We start from the raw sequence: 18,661 nt of genomic DNA on the forward strand, positions 1-18,661 counted from the left end.
TAATAGTATGCTTTGATGGTTTTAAGGCCACAAAGCCAAACTAACTACTCATGAAACGTAATCAAAGTTATAAATTTATAAATGATAGAAATAAAGTGCAAGAAGAATATAATGAAGATAACTTTGTTATATGGCTACGAATATTAGATAAATCATAGGTATCAGTTCATATATGCAAAAGTAATCAGACCATTAGGATCCGTTTACTGATAAAATGCTAACGCTTTAGTTTCAAGCTTTAACAGTGTCAGTCGTAGACTCTTTGGGCTCGGGATGTTCGTTTTCAGAAGCAGCAGCGGCAGCAGGAGCCTCCTCCTTAGCAGACTGGTTGTATTCGGCGTCAGAAGTCCATAAAGTCAAGTTATCGCGAAGAAGCTGCATGATTAAAGTAGAGTCTTTGTAAGATTCTTCAGAAAGACTATCGAGCTCTGAAATGGCCTCATCAAATACTTGTTTAGCCAAATGGCATGCACTTTCTGGAGAGTCAAGGATTTCATAATAGAAGACGGAAAAGTTGAGAGCCAAACCCAAGCGCATAGGGTCCGTGGGAGGCAACTCAGCAACAGCAATGTCAGAAGCTGCCTTGTAAGCTTCTAAAGAGCTGTCGGCGGCCTCTTTGCAAACTTCGCCAACAGTAAATTCGGCCAAATAACGATAGTAATCACCCTTCATTTTATAGTAAAATACCTTGGATTCACCGGTTGTAGCGGCAGGAATCAAATGCTTTTCAAGGACGGAAAGGACGTCATGACAAATATCGGATAACTCATCTTCAATCTTCTTACGGTACTCTTTAATCAATGCGGCTTGTCGAGTGTTGCCCCTACTTTCCTCCTTTTGCTCTATAGAGGAAATAATACGCCATGATGCTCTGCGAGCACCAATGATGTTTTTATAGGCAACAGAAAGCAAGTTACGTTCTTCAACAGAAAGTTTATCGTTTGAGCATGCAACTTTCTTCATATTTTCGACCATTTCTATACATTATCAGTTAGCAAAGAAGCAAAAACAAAAAGGAGAGATGAAAGAAGCAAAGCCAAGTATAGACGGGTCAACAAACAGTAATTCAAAACGAGTTATCATTGCATGGTGAAGATATGAAGGTAATAATATCCTTAATTGCGTTGAGGTTTACCTACAGAACGGTGTTTCGTGTTACTCCTGATGTTAGTGAATTTCTTTGTCTTGGTGGTTACAAAGAAACCTCAAATCATAAGAGGAGATAAGAATGATAAGACAATCAAGGCAGTTCAATCGTGGTTTTAAGAGAAAAAAGGAAGCAAGGTAGGAAATAGAACAAAGGCGACAAAAAATAATGATTACGAAAACCATAAAATCAAGAGAATTGCAAGCCGTTCTTGTCCATAACCTCAGATATCATAAACATGTCCAACAACAAAACAATGTTGTAAGAACTCATTTTAAACCTCATCAAGCGATTTTGGGGACATTTTAAAATACACAAGTCATCCACGTACTAACCCATAACCCCTCTTTTTCTCAGCCGCATCAAACAAACAACCTTGCAACATTCAACAACGCAACCTGTTCAAGACCAACAATATTAAAAAACCAAAGAACTCCCACATACAGTAGCAAACTGCAATATAATAACTTTTCATCAAGGTCCCTTCATTGACAATTTCGTACTATTACGCTATATCTACTTCCAACAGCGGATCCTTATCACATACCTTCGTAGCGTTCAGCCTGTTCGGCCAACTTGGCGAGATACACCGAGTTTTCACGAGAATTACTCATATTTGCAAGGAATTATTAAAAGCGGTGGTTAGTTGAGGTTGGTAGAAGTGAGAAAGGAAAGTTGGGAAGGTTGGTTGGTCAGCCGAATATATGACGGACTATACTGAGATTTATGGATATCTAACAGAAACATCACTACACCTCTCTTATTCTTTTACAATATCGTAAAAATACTTCTTACACGTATGATTAGGCTTCCAAAAACAAATGCCAAACAAATGCCCAGTGTCAATAGGAATTCGGTAGAAAACGCGTTTTTACTCACTGAATGAGGAATTGCTGTCTTAAAGTATGTTACAATAAGTTTTTCTTTCGAAAACAAGATACCAAGTATCAAACATAAGCGTGAAAGATTACAGTTAAAACAATGAGTGCAATAATTGAGGAAGCTTGACAGAAACAAGAGGCTTACTTTAGGGGCAAAGAAGTTTTAGAAGGTTTTTTATCACTCTATGCAGGAAGCTTCAAGAAGAAGGCGTTTTTCTTTAGTTTTCGATGGCATATGCGATATGCTTGAATATCCGTAGGAGGCGGCGAAATTCCATTATATTACATTGACTACAAAGGAGTACAGTGAGCTGAAAAGTGTGTGTTATTATGTAAGCTGCTTTTCGGCGTTGTCATCACAGATTGGTGATTACCGCAAACGGTAATTTTACGAACAAAAAAGATCAAATTACATTGTGCTGATTAATTGCTCCTTCAACTTGTGTATTTTAAACTTAATACTTCTTGGCTTAAATGTAAAGTTTTTTAATTCTCGTTGTTCTAAAATTGCATACTGCGTTTATCATAAACCTTTCAAGTTTCCCTGAAATTGTTTCTGTTATCCTGAAACAATACGATATTCTTATATGAAAAAGGTATGAGTTGATTTAAACAAGATAATACGACTTTATAATTTCAGGGTTATTGTTCGCTCATTTCACTTACACGTTTGATGGGGTTTCTACTGCAATGCTGCAGTCCCGTTGTGGGCAACTTGATTGCGCGGTAATACGAAAAGTAGGATTTTAAATTGTTACAAGGGACAATCTGGTTGGGATAAGATTTTTTATAAGTCGCGGTACTTATTTTGTCTAGTAAACAAAACCGTCCTCTTATGTGCAACTTCAGCAGAATTTACTAACCAATTCTATTCATCCTTACAAGAAAATAATTAATTTGCACCAATTTGAACCTGGTTCAATATGTGTAGGCCGGAAATGAATTTAATTATGCTGCATTGGATTCTTACAAATACACTTCAAAAATATTGATGAAATTAAACAAAACTATGCTTAAAGATACTGTATTTTGTCTGGTATATGATTTGGGGGTCTTTAAAAAATTGCCTTCCATATCAATGATAAGCGTCTTAGCTGCCACACCTCAACAACACATCTCTAAAAATTGGCATTTCCTCTGTTGTTTGAGTTTTGTGAAATTATTCTTTAAATATTTTTAATAAATTCAAACCTCTCAATCAAATGTGGGCAGAAATCCTCTCTTTCTCACCAATAGAGTAATTATATAAATAATCCACAAACCGTTAGTTTGTTAAACCAAACGCTATTCGATCTCTTTGGCATTATAACTATTTTGATAAACCAAGAATAATACATTCATTGCTATACAACCTGTCAATTCTTAGCATCCATAATCCTGTTTGAATTATGCCATCCAATACATCCCGGTCAGTGCCTACGGGCTTTTATTACAAACAAAATGCTAGGATGCAGAACAGGCCTAGATTTTCTGATCGTAAACACTCGAGTAAATCTAAACATCGATTTCCAGTGGACCCTAGTTTGCAACCAGACGAAGCGGATGAGGGAACAAGATTATTGGGAAACAGTGATAGTGATCTATTAGAACCACCGTCTGAGCATTCAAGTAATGGGGAAGATGACAAGGATATTAATAACCCTCCTTCAATGCCTAGTTCTGTTTGTTCTTCCCCGAAAAGTCCACACCGTCACTATGAAAGCGATGAAGACATCGAAAATATATCACTGCCGGAAAGCCATCCAGAGGACATTCAAAGGAAAGAATTTGAGACGGAAAATGGGAAGAATACAAGAGATCAACCTAGTCCACTTGCTGAGGTCAGTGACTTTGCTATTTCATCCCCCCATGTCTACCCTAAATCAGCTAATTCTCATGATAGTCACTATGAACAGTTTGCAAACAACGACGTGACTGAGAGTGCTGTTGATGATCATCCGGCTACTCGAAAGTTATCTCGGGATGAGTTGTATTTACCCATATCTCCAAACAATGCTCAAGAACCAAAGTTTTCTGTCCTTGATGAATGGACCAAAAAGATGGTTGCCAATTTTGAAGAATATTCGGTAGAAGATGTTGATAAGCGTCGTGAAAGAAATAGGAAGTTGAGTGAACCGTTACTTGTAAATGGCCGTTATCGTGTTCGTGATCGTTGGGCTCAATTTCGTAAGTCAGAAATTGAAAAACCATATCGATTTACATTCTTTACCGATGAGCTTCCTTCTACTATCCATTCACATGAAATGTGGGAACTCGTTCACGATGGCCAAAGCTTTGAGGACCTTTTCCATTCTGGAGGAACTTGGTGGCTAGATGTCTCTTGTCCAAAGGAAGAAGAAATTCGAGTTCTGGCAAAGGCTTTTGGAATCCATCCTTTAACCGTTGAAGATATTACTCTCGAAGAGGATCGTGAAAAAGTCGAGCTTTTTAGAACGTATTACTTTGTTACCTTCCGTTCATTCAACCAATTACCCTCAAACTCTGAGTACCTAAAGCCGTTGAATTTTTATCTAGTCGTCTTTCGTGACGGTATAATTACTTTTCATATGAACCCGACACCGCATCCAGCTAATGTTCGTCGAAGGATTCGTCAACTGAATGGTTATCTGACAGTGAATGCAGATTGGATCGCATATGCATTGCTGGACGATACTACAGATGCTTTCGCTCCATTCATTGAGCAAATTGAAGATGAAGTCGACACAATTGATTCCATGATTTTGAGTATCCATTATGATCACGTAATGGAAGTGAAGCCTCAAGAGAGAATGTTGCAGCGCGTTGGTGAATGCCGCAAGCTGATCATGAGTTTGCTACGTTTGCTTGCCAATAAGGCAGATGTTGTTAGAGGTCTTTCCAAACGATGCAACGAGTCATGGCAAGTAGCTCCTAGAGGTGAAATTGCTTTATATCTTGGTGATGTGCAGGATCACATAGTCACTATGGTTCAAAATTTGAACCATTACGAAAAAATTTTATCTCGAAGTCATTCAAATTATTTGGCTCAGATTTCTATTAATATGACACTTGTTTCGAATGAAACAAATGAAGTCTTATCACGTTTGACTATCTTGGGTACAATTCTAATTCCGTTGAACTTGGTTACCGGTTTATGGGGTATGAATGTTAAAGTTCCAGGACAAGACGTACCAGGACTTGGTTGGTTCTTTAGTATTCTTGGTAGTCTGATGATTTTTGCGATTTCATCTTTCATTCTTTGTAAATGGTACAAAGTTATTTAGCTCTTACTGTATGCTTGTATTTTTGCCTGAGAGTTTTCCCCCCAGGGTTACCTTGTAGCTCATTTATTTCTTTTAACATGTTTTCAAACATGGCAATCCGAATTTCTGCACAACAGCCGAGGAACCAAGTCGATCTCATGGAGTAAAATTAACTGTATTTTCTCGTTTCTGTCCTTTATTGCTTGAGTCGTGACTTTATCTCAGTTTTAAAATTAATGTATTAGACCGTTTTCCATTATCAGAAGATTACTCATTGTGGAATATGCTTTTTGTTTAAACAACTCACCATTACTTGCAAAAATATTTATTAAAAAACGACTAATAGATAGATAATTATGATTATTAATCAAATATACAACGAAAAGAGTTAAAAAACGATATTAAAGATGAAGCTTGAATGGGGAGAAGGGGATTCGTCGTATCAGTAATTTTTTTTTTTTAATAAAAAATAAACACACTCGACGTCTTGGTATTTAACACTGCTTCAAACTATTTTCTCGAAATAAGTAATGCATATTGCAAAGCAATAAATAGGAGAAGAAATGTCTCATCTAAACATTTTGTAGAAATTATAATACGGTTGTAAAAACAGACATTAGTGAAAACGAATAACAAACGTACTAGAAATTTGACACGTAGCGGAAACCATGCATGCGAATATAGATAGCTCACATTTATAAGAGGTCTTAAAGCTCCTCAGAGGAGAAAGATTTTTTGGGATCCTTGGGTGCCAAAAATGAATCTGGGTAAATAACAGCAGACATATTGGTGATATCGTTTATAGAAGGACCATATTCCGAAGGGCCATACTCCGAGGGAGCGTATTCCATAGACGAAACGTGCTTTTCGGTGAAAGGCAATTTGCTTCTCTCGAGAGCAGGATATAGAGAGGGAATCAAAAGGGCCGAAGTAAAAATCATCGGGATGAAATCAAATATATCGAACCATACCTCATGAGTAATGACCGCACCTTCCCAACCTTGTGCCAACTCAATAACACGATAGACGGAACGAACTACCATTGCAAATGTTGCGAGGGCTAGACAATTACAGGACATAGTTCGAACACGAGTATATGGAACATCTGGTTCCCTTCTGCCAGTGGAAGGACGAATGGGATGATGGGTATATAACGCAATGAAAAAAATGGAAAACAGGATAGAAAAAACAACAATGGTAAAAAGTTGGAAGCAAATACCGCCCAACATGATTTGAGAGCCCTGAGTTTGTAACTGAGAACCACTGTCGGCACCACCGGCAACACCACCGCCAGCAGCCTGAAGAATAAGAGCGATGATATCAAAAGTGATAAAGATGCCTCCATATAGCTTAGGAGATAAAACGGAAAATCGAGGTCCATACAAAAGAACGATGTGATGAAACAAAACGTAAGCCTGTGCAGAATAAAAGACTGGTGCGATAATTAAAGCGATGATTTGACCCAAGAAGGCGTTGTAGTCATCTGGATTGTACGAAGCGTCTAACCTACAAGCCCATCCAGCCAATTCACCAATGGTACCGATAATAGGGACGATAACGAGCCATTTTCTCGTGAAAGCAAGACAAGCAACGTGAAGAATGAAAGCGATACTAAAGAGAATGACAGCAAGGATGGTGACCCAGTGGGCAGGGATATAGCCGAAAGCGTTATCGTAATACATGGTAACTAATATGAGAAAAGCGAAAAAAAAAGAAGTGTATAAGTGAAAAGAGAAGTAAGAATTTAAAAAGAACTTCACTCAAAGAAACAAGGGATCGATTAATTTGTACAACAAGTCAACTCAGTTCAACTGAAATAAACGGAAAAACGGAAAACACGGAGAATGCTGTTATGCGACAAGATCATTCACTAATAAATAAAACTTTCATCAATTAATACGCAATGTTAAAGTGTCCGGTAGTCTTCAGCGACATATGATGGCGGGAAATAAAAGCACAAAATAAAGACACGCGACAATAACGAATAAAAAGATGAAGTAAAACGTAAACAAGGCGGATTCGCAATAAATAGTGAATGGCGGCACAGTGGGAGAAAATGAAAAAGACACTGGGAGTAACCTTAAACAACGGCTAGCTACGGACGCAAAAATATTGTAGCCTGCTAAATTCTCGAACAAGACGACGAAAACAATTACAACAATGAATGTGCTGGAAATTGTGGAAACAAGAAAGAACTCTCTGCCAATTACGCAAATGTACTTGGAATTCTTAATAACACCGTTGACCCTGTCTAAGTAATTTCAAACAAGTAATTCTTCAGTTTATGTACCAGTGTGTGGCTTATGGAATCTTTTTTTTCTTGATATTGTTGAGTTTTACCTTCCTCGGGGTTTGCAGTTCCGAGGACTAATTGCTGTCTCACCAATACCAAGCTTTTCCTGCTTAAATTTCAATTCACGAAGATACTCTATTTTCAGTAGTTCCATTTCAATGGCAGAGGTATTTTCGTTTGGAAGAGTCATTTCAATAAAAAGCTAGTGCTGCAAGCATAAACGTAATTTGCCGGTGAGTTTCAAACGATTTAATCGTCGTTCGCGTTCCCAATTGACGCTTGGAATGAAAAATAATAAATTCATAAAAAGAAAAGTTATTTTAGGAAGTTCTTTTTTGATATAGCTTGGCTCTTCAGTTAGCAATGCAACGAAAACTGATTTTGCGAAAGTGTCACACTTTGCTTTTGACAATGTCGGTTTTGCATTTGTAATCAGAATGATGCATAGGAACGAGATTTTGAATTGTCCGACTCGCAGTACAATAATGATAGGCATTGGAAACTGCGTAAGACTTTACTCTCATATTACTCGATAAAAATTTTCCTTTAGATTTTTTCGGACACCGTGGAAGAAAAATTTCTGATATTTTTTTTTAAAGCCTCTTAAATTGACATGACTTAAAGCATTGAACTATTAGCGTTGACCTGAGCACTGATATGAAGTTGACGACGAAAAAAGCATGAAACTAAACGTTACTGTTCCATCACTAGTATGAATGCGTAGAAGGCTCACAGCATTAAGGCTTTTTTTTGAATTTTTGATTACATTTCTATGAACTATGCTAATTTTCTAACTTGGGGAATGATAGGAAACGTTTTCCTTTTAATATGAATGATGAGTGAATAAGACGACTTTTTGCACAGGTGGTGCAATAAAGAATGCCCCTAGTTTTGTGGCTTCAAAATATCGTTTGATGGGATAAATTAATTAATTAAGTAGAATGAATGGAAATAGAATGTTTAGCGGAAGTTTCTTTAATCGCCATAAAATTTACACAAATCATTCATTTGTTCCATACCAAATGTCACTATAAGTTGACCGATACAAACCATGACTAGATGAATTGGCGGAAAAGCAGGTTTCAAATAGAAGAAAGAAAAAATGTGAAATTAAATTTTCCTCTTTTGTATAACCCTCTTTATTAATGACCTGATATTTCGTTTGAAGTGGAATATGAGTTTCTTCTCCTTCTTAAATTTTCGTCATGTATTGTACGAAACATATCGTTTGGACATTTTAAATCAGTTAACCATACTGAATGAAAGAATAACCGAAGTTGTATTTAATCATTACAACATATCCATTCTTTTATTACCTTTTATTTTTATTTTGAGCTCTATTAATCCTTGCTATATTATGTACATAATCGTTAGTATGTTACAGAAAGGATGGGTGTCCGAGTGGTTATGGAGCTGGCTTTAGGTGCGTTCAACGCATTGCACGCCAGTGCGAAAGCTCGCGGGTTCGAGTCCCGTCCCATTCAATATTTATTTTTTATATTATTATTTTAAATCGGTATATGAGTTTATTTCTTCAAGCTTGATGGAGGAAAAAAAACCCTGTTAATGGCTGCTGTTTATCTTTAAAAAGTTCTTTAAACAAAGTAAGCTTAGAGTGTTATTGATACTGGCAAACGCAGTCTTCATGAAAGAAATAGAATGCTCCTTCTTTTAACGGAAACGCAAATTGATACATACTCCTTTGCAATATTTACCCTGGTTTTTACTCTTTTTTTTATGTTTTAAATTCTACAAAAAATCTGGCTTTTCCTCGTATTGCAATTCATACATATTTATGGTATTACGAATACATCGTTGCGGGATCCCAATTCTTTTAAGAGACAATGCTAATGCCAGATTCAATGGTTTTATTTATTTTCATGAATGGAAAAAATGATTTTTTCCTTTTCAAATTTTTTTGCATTACTATAAAACCAATTTTTCTTGCTTAATCATTTTCTTGAGCAACAATGACAATATTTTGTTTTTGCACTCTTCTCTGGTGAATAAAGACAATATACGTTTTTCGGAAGGAATACTTCTGGTTAAAAGCGTTTTTCTCTGTGATAAGGTTATAAATATTACTTACAATATTGCATAATATTATCTATTATCGTTCGTCAAACCAATTCCCCACACATTGTCAATTTACAATTCTTCTTTTCTTTTACTAAATACTTATGCCCAACCGGAAGTTAAAGGCATAACATAAGTGTAGTGTTTCACTAAAGCTTTTTAATCATTTGACGATCTCAAAATCTTGCATTTGCGTGCTCGTTTTGCAGACGTCGCAATTTTCATTTAGAAATTTTTGATTAAAAAAAATAGGCGACTACGAATTCTTTTTTAAAACTCCCATGACTTTTGATGGAAGCAATGATTGTCATATTACGAAGGTTTGGCTGGCTACTATTTGCTGCTTGTGACTTGGTACTTGATCTTCTTATCTTGGCGATTCTGCACTTACCCTATATACTGGGAACCAATATTTATTATGAAACCTGCCCATACATTTTCATTAATTTTCTCTCTTTTATTTGTTATCAATCCTTGCTATTCAGCAACTTTGCCCTTGGCAATTCGTCGGGAATTGACATGGGGTCAAGTCAATATTTTACACACTACTGACATCCATGGCTGGTTAGCAGGACATGCGCGAGATAAACGTTATTCAGGAGATTTAGGAGATTTCGCTTCTTTTGTTCAACATATGAAGCACTTGGCAAAACAAAAAGACGTTGATTTACTGCTAGTAGATACCGGCGATCTTCATGATGGTACGGGCCTGTCAGATCTGACAGATCCCCCTGGTAGTTGGACAGATTCATTACTTGCAAATATGGATTATGATATTCTTGTTGCTGGAAATCATGAGCTTTATCTCTCAACTGTTGCAAATGATACTTATCATAATTTCATTCCTCTGTGGGAAGGCCGATATTTAGCTGCAAACATTGACATATATGATGAACATGTTTCTTCTTTTGTACCCTTTGGAGATCGATATGCCATCTTTTCTACACCCCACAATGTTAAAATCCTTGCGTTTGGATTTGTAAACTCATTTTCTGGTGCTACTGATACGGTTCGTGTCCTCCCAGTTTCGCAATTCTCGCTACAGCCATGGTGGAACGATATGGTATCAAATAAAGACATCGATCTGATTCTGATTCCCGCTCATGTACCCGTTCACAATGCCTCAGAGCTTGATATCGTTCTTTCAGAGCTTCGGATTCACTTCCCTACCACTCCAATACAAGTACTTGGTGGTCATTCCCATATTAGAGATTATGCCATTTACGATGAAAAAGCAGTGGGAATTGAGTCAGGAAGATATTGCGAAACAGTTGGTTGGGTCTCAATTAACGGCATTCCATCCTTCAAATCGTTGGTCAAGTTATCTGGGATTTCTTCTTTAATGGGGGTGGAATCTTATCTAGCTGAGCGCTTGAGATTTATAGGCGAAAGTATTAGACGGTCATCTCAGCAGATATTTTCCTCTTTGCAAAGTGCTAAATCTGCCAGTGTCAGCTTCTCTCGTTCCTATATTGATTGGAATCCCGAGGGCTTTATGTTTCATTCGAAAACAAAAAAGTCTTCTTTCAATACCTCACTTGGAGAATTTATTTCTAATGGCATTTACGAAGCTCGGAAGGCACTTGGCTTACTTACTCCTATAGGTTGTTCCCCAAAAAAGTTTGCATTTTCAGAAGTTCCATTTAACGATTCAAACTCAATTTATCATCTATTTCAATCCGAACTTTTTCCAAAAATAGTCGTCAATGAGTCTCGACATCACATTCCTCACTATATTATTGTAAATTCGGGTGGCATTCGAGGTGGTCTAAATTCAGGTGCCTTTGGCTTAGACGAGGTCTTTCAAGTCTGTCCTTTTAAAAGTAATATATTCTATGTTTTGAAAGATGTCCCATGGTCGATTACTAAGTACCTGCCACAAGCTCTACAACACAGTGGATATCTGATTGCTGAAGATACTCTTCAAATTAACACTCCACAAGTTTCTGATGCAAAATTTGAGGACTTTTATGAACACTCCATTCGCAAGACATATGGATACACTACACACGATGATTTAGGAGATGACGGAGATGACACTGCTCATCTTACAACTCCTCATTATGAACCGCTGCGGTTTATTTGCTCGCAAGTTGGATTTGATGATTCTTTTTCTGGAGACGATAAGCAAGTTGTTGACGTTGTTGCTCCATCATTTGTTATTCCACGCTTAGACGACATTTTAAATAAAATTGCAGATAAGCCTTTATATTCACCTGACGATTGGGAGCTTTACTTTACGAGACCTGACGGAAAGCATTCTATGACTGATTTGTTACCATTATATGCAGATCTCTATTGGGACCACGATTGCCTATATAAGTAAAAGGCTATGGTTTATTTCCTTTAGTAAGGATTATTCTAATGACATTAATGATTTTAAAGATAACAAATAAGTCAAGAATTATTATTTATTCAACATGTGTAAAAATGACGAAGTAAATACCTGATAGAGAAGTAAAATAGGCATGATATTAAACTCGGGACATAAACCGTTAAAATAATAAAAAAAATCCTCTCATGAAAAATTAAAGTCCATAGACAACTCATAAATAAACCATTAGAATTTTGATGATTCTTGTGACAGAAAATATGATTTAATTCTTTCTTCAAAACCAAAAGGAACACAGTAAATTGGATGAGCCGGTAATAAAGAGCTTAAAGAGGAGTGTAAGATGGAAGGTTTATAGGACCAACCATCAGAAGTGTGATATCTGTAGTCATAAGCAATTGATGATAACCCTAATAGACAATAACAAGTATGATATTGATCAGGCCGTTTTGGTGGTTTGTCACGTAAACCGCCGCTTGTACTCTGGCAACATTGAAGAATATATCCTAATAATTTTTCTGGATTATAAAAAAGGTTAGGCAGGCTTTTATGAGAAGCCGAACCATAGCCTGAAGCCACAATCACATGGCTAGCACCGACCCACCAACTATAACAACCATCCACTAGCTTGTTAGAGCGACCGGAAAATCCGTAAAGAGCAGGATCTTGACGTTGTACAAGCCAAGTGCTAAGTTTTATTTCATTTAAATTGTCAAGACCTCCCAGCAAAGCAATTGCGGCAAGGGCACAAAATGTATATCCGCCATGAGCCTCGGCGTAAGGGACACCTGAAAGACCTCCCTCATAAGTTTGGCACTTGCAAAGCCATTGCAAGGTACCCTCAAACAGAGGATCGTCCATACTGATTCCCACTAAAGAAGAAACACATACAGCTGCATAAACGGATCGAGCATCCGACTCTCCCTCATTATTAACTCGAAACGAACCATCCGGATTTTTTAAAGAGAATAACCAATCGTACAAACGATCGCGCTCTATCAAGGAATATGCGTCGGTGGAGTCACAAAGACATATACTGAGTATAGAAGCATAAGTACTCAATAAATGTTCATCTTGTCCATTCCCACCACAAAAACCACCACTAGGCCCTTTCAACTGTCGCACACTGCTAATAGCCCGTTCACAAACAGAGCTGTCAAGTTTGCCTAAAATTGCCAATGAACTTAGTTCCCAATAAACCATCCAAGCCCTTGATGCATCCAATACTGTAAAGGGAGAAGGAAGAGGATCTAGCATTTTGGTTAAATACTTAAGATGCTTTTGCAAATTGAACGATTGACTCTCGCCGTTCAGCAATGGAAGAACAGCTGTAGCCGTTTCGTTTTGCATAACTTGCGTTTCTGATAATTCATCCATCTTTACTAACTTTAACGAAAGAGTCCGCTCACCAAAAAGCTTTATTAATTATAAAGTTGTTGGACTGGTTTACTTAAACACTAGAAGACAAAGAACCTAAAGTAACAGCCAAATTGTTACTTGGCGCTAGATGTGAAGGTTTCGCATATTAGAGGAAATACTTGTATGAGAGGAGCTCGAAGATGAAAGTTTTGAAAGACATGTGGCACCCTGTTTCCTTCTTAAAAGTAATTGCTCTCCTAGGGTCTTATTAATTTCGGCAAGTCTCTGTTCAACAGTTTTATAATATTCAAGGCCCTTAGATACACCTTCCGATATAGCTTTAGCCGTAAGAGAAGAAGAAAGCAAATTAGAACATAACTCTTTATTTTTAGAAAATTGGTTATTGTATACTTCCATCTTTCTCAAAAATTCCGGATTTTGTTTCAACTTTTGTGTAACATTTCTCATCTCATTCAATAGTAGTTGCTGTTGCCGATAAGATGCATGTAATCTATTTCGCAAGGGGTCAAACTTCTTTAATTCTAGTTCAAAAAGCTGATTGGTATCGAGTGCAGAGTCCTTCCGCTTACTATTTTGCATGAGAGACTCAGAAATATCATCTTGCAAACACTTTTGCTGTAAAGCCTGTAAAGTGGTCTGCCTTTCAGGAACTAACTTTTGAACTCTGGATTGCAATTCTTCTAACAAGTCAAGCTGTATTTTCATATCGCGCTCTTGCTCCTCCTGCTCAATAGGAATATCAAGTAAGCTTTGACCAGAATTATCAGTTGAGGAAATGGACGATTCTAGTAATGCGCTAATTTTGGAAGAGTTACACAACGTTTCTACATCATCTTTTACTAAAGCATATTGTTGGGATATAGCGGAATCAGTAGCGGAAGCCTCTGCCAAGGTCTTCAAGTAATTGTTGAGTTCACTTTGATAAGGAGCGGCAAACTCTAAGCTATCTGATAACGTCCACGAGGGTCCAAGTTTCGCCTTCATCTTGGCATTTTCATTGGCTTCCACTTCTAAGTCACTCTTAATTTTCGCTATAATTTGCTTCAACTTTGTGGATTTTGCAAACAACTCGTGAATTTTAAAAGTAGGATTAAAAGAAATAAGTTGGGAACGAGCTTCTATAAGTTCTTTCGGAATAAAGTTCGTTTTGGAATCCGAATGTGTGATTTCTTGAAGCCGGCTAAGGTCTAAGGAGGCGAAAACCGTTGCCATTTGGGTGTTTTGTCGTTCTACTTCAGCTTGTTCAGCGCGAAACACTTTGGCAGTCTCCTCTGAATACAGCGAACTGGCGGTCGTAACGGCGCTAGGCACAAAGGCCTTGAACAAATCATCTCCAACAATTTTTTTTGCAGTTTCAAATCCATCTTGACTTCCATACAATTTCTCTAAAGGAAGTGGTGGTAGAGCTTGCAAAGGAGATATTTTTGGGAGCTCAACTTCCTTGACTACAAGATCATGAAACACAAAGTCATTATCTTTCTCAGCAGTTTTTAACAAATGAGACAAGGAGGATTTGATGAAGGTAGAAATGGTCTGAGGATAGTCAGAAAGACTAGGCTTATGAATAAAATCAGTACTCAACTTTATACCATTGAATAACTTTTGAGCAGACGAAAGAATTGACTTAGCTTGTTGTAAATATCCAATAGCAAGCCCTTGTTTCGATTTTTCCAACTGAGCGCGTGCCATAAAATAAGAGGAAAATCCCTCAAGGGCGGCCTTTTTGGCAGAAGCAAGCCGTATGAAATTGGGATTGCACGCCGGTTCCATAGATTCAAATGCGTGTACACAGCTATCATATAAAGTAGCTGCCGAACTAGCAATCTTTGCAGCCAACGAATAGTTCATGTTAGAGTCACTAGCTGAAAAAGACATATGTCCCAAGACACACTCCTGTGCTTGACCCAAGAAAAGATTGTAAATACCTAGTAAAAAATTGGAATCTAAATCTCTTCCAGGTGCATGAATGAAAGATTCGCGTAAGAGTTTGGCAATACCGCTAGCGCATTGTAAACAATTGGCGGCCGCCTTATAATCATCCACAGTGTAAGCAGATGCATGATTAGCAGCCATTCGGGAAAGCAATGAAACCAAATTGAATAAAACCGATGCTTTTTCAAAGGCAAGAGAAGATTGCTTGACGAAATCTGCATCGGGATCTAAGATATCGCTCCACTCAAAAGAAATGTTGATTCCATTACCACCAGTGGGAAATCGGAAAGACAAATAGTCAAGTTGTCCGTAATAAGAATACAAAATATCCTTACCAGCAACTGTGTCATCGACGTCTGCTGCGTTTTCTCTCAAAGTGTTGAACGCCTTAATTTGATCTTCGACATCAACACTATTTCCATATATTCGAGATACGAACGTAGTAAATGGCTCAACCCAATCTGAATGCTTTGTTTCCTTTTTATTTAAGTAAAAAAAAGGAGTAGCAAGTTTCTCCATCCTTTAAAATTCCTTATAAAAGAGCCAATGCCCCTATAGTTCTATGCACTCGACAAGCTGACTTAATTGACTAAATTCAGTCAAGCCAACGATGCACTAATCCTCGTTAAGACAAGTGAAGGAATACCTACATAATTTTCTATTATATTTACAAGTCCCTTTGATCTCCTTAAAGCAATATACCGTTGTTTGTGTAGTTACTCAAGTATTCACTATTCTTTCTTTGTACCACATCTTGTGACTGCCTTCTTTGGGGTAAAATTTTGGAATTCGTGGGCGCTAGATAGTTGTATTAAGACCAATATGAGTGAGGCGGTTACAATCAGAACTCGCAAGTTTATGACCAACCGCTTGCTTCAGAGGAAGCAAATGGTATGTATTTTTTTGCTTATAAGTTCTTTACGATCAGACGTGGCATATACTAACATGAGGGCGTTTTAGGTGGTCGACATTTTGCATCCTGGCAAGGCCAACATTTCCAAAAACGATCTTCGTGAAAAATTGGGTCAAATGTACAAGACTGATGCAAGTGCTGTCCAGGCATTTGGTCTTCGTACCCATTATGGTGGTGGAAGAACCACTGGTTTTGCATTGATTTACGACGACGTCGAGGCCATGAAGAAGTTTGAGCCCCATTATCGTCTTGTCCGTGTTGGACATGCCGAGCCTATCCAAAAGGTTGCTCGTCAACAACGCAAGCAACGTAAGAACAGAGGCAAGAAGGTCTTTGGTACTGGCAAGCGTCTTGCCAAGCGCAAGTCTAAGCAACAAGACTAGGCAATCTTATTTTTTCTTGGTTCAGAAAAATAATTTTCATAAAGTAATGAGATGTATTCACTTGATGGAAATGCATTGTTGTATTCGAACGGATTTAATTACGTGTTGCCTAAAATAATATTGTTCAGCTTTCGTGTGAACAGTAGTGAATGAAGTAAATAATCTTCAATAACTAGAGTTTGATCTCTAATATAATAATTTTTGAACATGCGGTATATGTTGTATTTTATGATAGTTTAATAGTTTTGTAATGTAATGATGTTGTTTCTTATTTACTAAAAACATAAGAGTTGAGGGCAGTGTCAATTGATAAAGGAATGGGCTAATATTGACTCAGCTGTTGGAAAAAGGTTAAATGAAATAAAACAATGGTAAATTGCGTATGCTTTGGTTATTCAATTTACTTATATCATCTACGCATTGATCTCAAATACAAAAAAAACATGAATACGTTCGAGTAAGAAAACAACTTGAAACAACAATAATGGTTGTGTATCAAAATGTATATTAAAAAGAAACGGGTGTACTGTTACCACTGCGATAACTTAAGGGGAAAAAAATTTATCAACAAAAGGAAGCAGTCCGAGAATTCTTTACGAAAATAAAATAATTAATTTTGATTTTTGGTAAACTGTAGGATAAAGATCATCACGATAAAAGAAACAACTACAGCAATGATCATTCCTAACTGTAGCCAAAAAGACAGCCTTTTTGACTTAGAGTAGCTTTGAACACCGTGGTTGGCATGTCTCAGACTGTGGGCATTCTTGTCGAGTAAGCTTCCTGTACGCTCTACCACTTGATTATCAGTTACTAGAGCATTTGTGAAAGATAAAGCGTTTTCTTTTAGAACAGATGCCAAATGCAAAAGTGACTCAGATATCTCAGTTTGCATTGAACGCTGGTTTGTGAGCAATTGGGCATTGGAAGCTTCGACATTCGACATCTGTTGTCGCTCTCTAAGCTCCCTTTCTTGAATACTCTGAAGAGCATGCGCGATCTCCTTCTCTTGTTTACTTTTTATCTTTTTCTCTTCAATTTTCAGCTTTTTTTCCATGGTAACATTTAAATCATAAATCCTACCCTGTAAATCCATGATTCTCTTCGAAAGCCCTTGAGGTTCAGCAACTTTGTCAAGTTGGCATTTTCCTTCTTCCCATAATAATTTCCTTGCATAATCAAGATTCTTTTCAAATTTTAAAAGTTCCAATGGGTCTTGAAACTCATCACGTTTCAACTTGAATTGTCGCTCCAACCTACTGATCAAATCTTTACTCATTTTAAAGCCTATGGAGTGAGCATTTCATAAGAATATCTCTCTCCTATAAAGAAAGTTATGTAAAGCGCTTTAAACTGGGGTTCCTGATATTTTATAAGTAGTTTGAGTTGAGTAGGTTATCAGGTGCATGTCATCTTATACACATACTAATTTTCACCTTGTATGAGTATTTTGGGTTTCAGAGTAGACGATTATAGTATTTTATATATTATTCATTTATAAGGATGTACTAACATTTAATTAAAACCGTATTTCTCTTTGAATACGTATTTTTGTACCAAGTGCCTTGACTATAAAATGCTATTTTAATCTCAATCTAATGAAGTATGAGAAGCTTAATAATCCTTATGTTAAAAGAATTGCATGAACCGTAATGCCTTAACTTAAAGGTGTCAATAAACATTAGCGTATTTACCTTACTATATATTTCAAGTCATGGAGGATATATGTTGTAAATAAACTTGACAGAATCTTTAAAAACGCAAGGATCTTGAGTTGCATTCCTTGCCATTGCATTGGCAAATTTTGAAATAACACTTATAGTACGCAAAGACGACCAGGCTGCCTTCGTGTTAGATTTTTGATAAAGCGATCTTTCTTCTTATTTAAATAAGCACTGCTAAAGACTACATACCTTGTAACTCCATTTGTCGTTATTTCAATTTATTCAGACCGGATGTTTTCCTGAATTGAAAATTAAACAAAATTGCAGTCTAACTCTTTAATTATTTGATCAGAGGATTTGTGATTTCTTTAGAATCTCTCATAATTTTATTTTAAACAACTTAATTTATTAAATTTCTAATGTTTGTTTATTCTGTGTT

At 36.9% G+C, this 18,661-nt stretch overlaps 8 protein-coding genes, 11 long non-coding RNA genes and 1 other non-coding gene across 20 annotated transcripts, besides 1 other annotated feature; 11 read left to right on the forward strand and 9 right to left on the reverse strand.

Annotated features, from left to right (window-relative positions):
* Positions 1-109: 109 nt before the first annotated feature.
* Positions 110-1,823, reverse strand: rad25 (14-3-3 protein Rad25). The gene is made up of 2 exons (NM_001019670.3): positions 1,695-1,823; positions 110-977 (listed from the first exon to the last, which is right to left on the reverse strand). Exons 1-2 carry the CDS (start codon positions 1,759-1,761, stop codon positions 232-234), a joined length of 813 nt encoding a protein of 270 aa, NP_594247.1. The 5' UTR covers positions 1,762-1,823; the 3' UTR covers positions 110-231.
* On the reverse strand, positions 1,815-2,769 carry SPOM_SPNCRNA.919. Its single transcript, NR_151307.1, has one exon. It is a non-coding gene; the product is annotated as a non-coding RNA, possible alternative UTR (long non-coding RNA).
* Positions 1,961-3,215, forward strand: SPOM_SPNCRNA.920. Its single transcript, NR_151309.1, has one exon. It is a non-coding gene; the product is annotated as a non-coding RNA, possible alternative UTR (long non-coding RNA).
* On the reverse strand, positions 3,105-5,302 carry SPOM_SPNCRNA.3602. Its single transcript, NR_192966.1, has one exon. It is a non-coding gene; the product is annotated as a non-coding RNA (long non-coding RNA).
* Positions 3,135-5,759, forward strand: mnr2 (vacuolar CorA family magnesium ion transmembrane transporter Mnr2). The gene has a single exon (NM_001356121.2). It carries the CDS (start codon positions 3,417-3,419, stop codon positions 5,268-5,270), a length of 1,854 nt encoding a protein of 617 aa, NP_001342869.1. The 5' UTR covers positions 3,135-3,416; the 3' UTR covers positions 5,271-5,759.
* Positions 3,200-3,405: an LONG TERMINAL REPEAT.
* Positions 5,567-8,337, reverse strand: nc-tco1. The gene has a single exon (NR_150961.1). It is a non-coding gene; the product is annotated as a translationally silent transcript from tco1 locus (long non-coding RNA).
* Positions 5,597-7,552, reverse strand: tco1 (RTA1-like protein). Its single transcript, NM_001019672.3, has one exon. The coding sequence runs from the start codon at positions 6,929-6,931 to the stop codon at positions 5,957-5,959; it is 975 nt and encodes a 324-aa protein (NP_594249.1). The 5' UTR covers positions 6,932-7,552; the 3' UTR covers positions 5,597-5,956.
* Positions 6,246-7,096, forward strand: SPOM_SPNCRNA.3603. The gene has a single exon (NR_192967.1). It is a non-coding gene; the product is annotated as a non-coding RNA (long non-coding RNA).
* Positions 8,338-8,929: 592 nt separating the features above from the next.
* SPOM_SPATRNALEU.03 lies at positions 8,930-9,026 on the forward strand. Its single transcript is given in 2 exon segments — positions 8,930-8,966; positions 8,985-9,026. It is a non-coding gene; the product is annotated as a tRNA-Leu (tRNA).
* A 190-nt stretch (positions 9,027-9,216) lies between these two features.
* SPOM_SPNCRNA.226 lies at positions 9,217-9,465 on the forward strand. The gene has a single exon (NR_150642.1). It is a non-coding gene; the product is annotated as a non-coding RNA (long non-coding RNA).
* Positions 9,466-9,975: 510 nt separating this feature from the next.
* cpp1 (protein farnesyltransferase beta subunit Cpp1) lies at positions 9,976-13,388 on the reverse strand. The gene has a single exon (NM_001019674.3). The coding sequence runs from the start codon at positions 13,325-13,327 to the stop codon at positions 12,179-12,181; it is 1,149 nt and encodes a 382-aa protein (NP_594251.1). The 5' UTR covers positions 13,328-13,388; the 3' UTR covers positions 9,976-12,178.
* Positions 10,020-12,049, forward strand: SPOM_SPAC17G6.03 (phosphoprotein phosphatase). Its single transcript, NM_001019673.3, has one exon. The coding sequence runs from the start codon at positions 10,037-10,039 to the stop codon at positions 11,942-11,944; it is 1,908 nt and encodes a 635-aa protein (NP_594250.1). The 5' UTR covers positions 10,020-10,036; the 3' UTR covers positions 11,945-12,049.
* SPOM_SPNCRNA.3604 lies at positions 12,799-13,756 on the forward strand. Its single transcript, NR_192968.1, has one exon. It is a non-coding gene; the product is annotated as a non-coding RNA (long non-coding RNA).
* bro1 (vacuolar protein-sorting protein) lies at positions 13,369-15,832 on the reverse strand. The gene has a single exon (NM_001019675.3). The coding sequence runs from the start codon at positions 15,779-15,781 to the stop codon at positions 13,454-13,456; it is 2,328 nt and encodes a 775-aa protein (NP_594252.1). The 5' UTR covers positions 15,782-15,832; the 3' UTR covers positions 13,369-13,453.
* Positions 13,922-14,897, forward strand: SPOM_SPNCRNA.3605. The gene has a single exon (NR_192969.1). It is a non-coding gene; the product is annotated as a non-coding RNA (long non-coding RNA).
* A 200-nt stretch (positions 15,833-16,032) lies between the features above and the next one.
* Positions 16,033-16,281, reverse strand: SPOM_SPNCRNA.3606. Its single transcript, NR_192970.1, has one exon. It is a non-coding gene; the product is annotated as a non-coding RNA (long non-coding RNA).
* rps2401 (40S ribosomal protein eS24) lies at positions 16,076-16,765 on the forward strand. The gene is made up of 2 exons (NM_001019676.3): positions 16,076-16,153; positions 16,223-16,765. Exons 1-2 carry the CDS (start codon positions 16,085-16,087, stop codon positions 16,556-16,558), a joined length of 405 nt encoding a protein of 134 aa, NP_594253.1. The 5' UTR covers positions 16,076-16,084; the 3' UTR covers positions 16,559-16,765.
* A 45-nt stretch (positions 16,766-16,810) lies between these two features.
* On the reverse strand, positions 16,811-17,946 carry use1 (SNARE protein Use1). The gene has a single exon (NM_001019677.3). It carries the CDS (start codon positions 17,835-17,837, stop codon positions 17,169-17,171), a length of 669 nt encoding a protein of 222 aa, NP_594254.1. The 5' UTR covers positions 17,838-17,946; the 3' UTR covers positions 16,811-17,168.
* Positions 17,053-18,020, forward strand: SPOM_SPNCRNA.3607. The gene has a single exon (NR_192971.1). It is a non-coding gene; the product is annotated as a non-coding RNA (long non-coding RNA).
* Positions 18,021-18,188: 168 nt separating this feature from the next.
* On the forward strand, positions 18,189-18,570 carry SPOM_SPNCRNA.3608. The gene has a single exon (NR_192972.1). It is a non-coding gene; the product is annotated as a non-coding RNA (long non-coding RNA).
* Positions 18,571-18,661: the final 91 nt, after the last annotated feature.

This window comes from Schizosaccharomyces pombe (genome assembly GCF_000002945.2).
Source record: "Schizosaccharomyces pombe strain 972h- genome assembly, chromosome: I".
Lineage (NCBI taxonomy): Eukaryota > Fungi > Ascomycota > Schizosaccharomycetes > Schizosaccharomycetales > Schizosaccharomycetaceae > Schizosaccharomyces > Schizosaccharomyces pombe.

Bases quoted from the DNA above. Each gene is read 5' to 3' on its own strand.
- rad25 (NM_001019670.3), bottom strand. From the start codon at position 1,761: ATGAGTAATTCTCGTGAAAACTCGGTGTATCTCGCCAAGTTGGCCGAA. The intron at 978-1,694 runs GTATGTGATAAG...GATAATGTATAG, and splicing joins ACAGGCTGAACGCTACGAAG to AAATGGTCGAAAATATGAAG.
- mnr2 (NM_001356121.2), top strand. From the start codon at position 3,417: ATGCCATCCAATACATCCCGGTCAGTGCCTACGGGCTTTTATTACAAA.
- tco1 (NM_001019672.3), bottom strand. From the start codon at position 6,931: ATGTATTACGATAACGCTTTCGGCTATATCCCTGCCCACTGGGTCACC.
- SPOM_SPAC17G6.03 (NM_001019673.3), top strand. From the start codon at position 10,037: ATGAAACCTGCCCATACATTTTCATTAATTTTCTCTCTTTTATTTGTT.
- cpp1 (NM_001019674.3), bottom strand. From the start codon at position 13,327: ATGGATGAATTATCAGAAACGCAAGTTATGCAAAACGAAACGGCTACA.
- bro1 (NM_001019675.3), bottom strand. From the start codon at position 15,781: ATGGAGAAACTTGCTACTCCTTTTTTTTACTTAAATAAAAAGGAAACA.
- rps2401 (NM_001019676.3), top strand. From the start codon at position 16,085: ATGAGTGAGGCGGTTACAATCAGAACTCGCAAGTTTATGACCAACCGC. The intron at 16,154-16,222 runs GTATGTATTTTT...AGGGCGTTTTAG, and splicing joins TGCTTCAGAGGAAGCAAATG to GTGGTCGACATTTTGCATCC.
- use1 (NM_001019677.3), bottom strand. From the start codon at position 17,837: ATGAGTAAAGATTTGATCAGTAGGTTGGAGCGACAATTCAAGTTGAAA.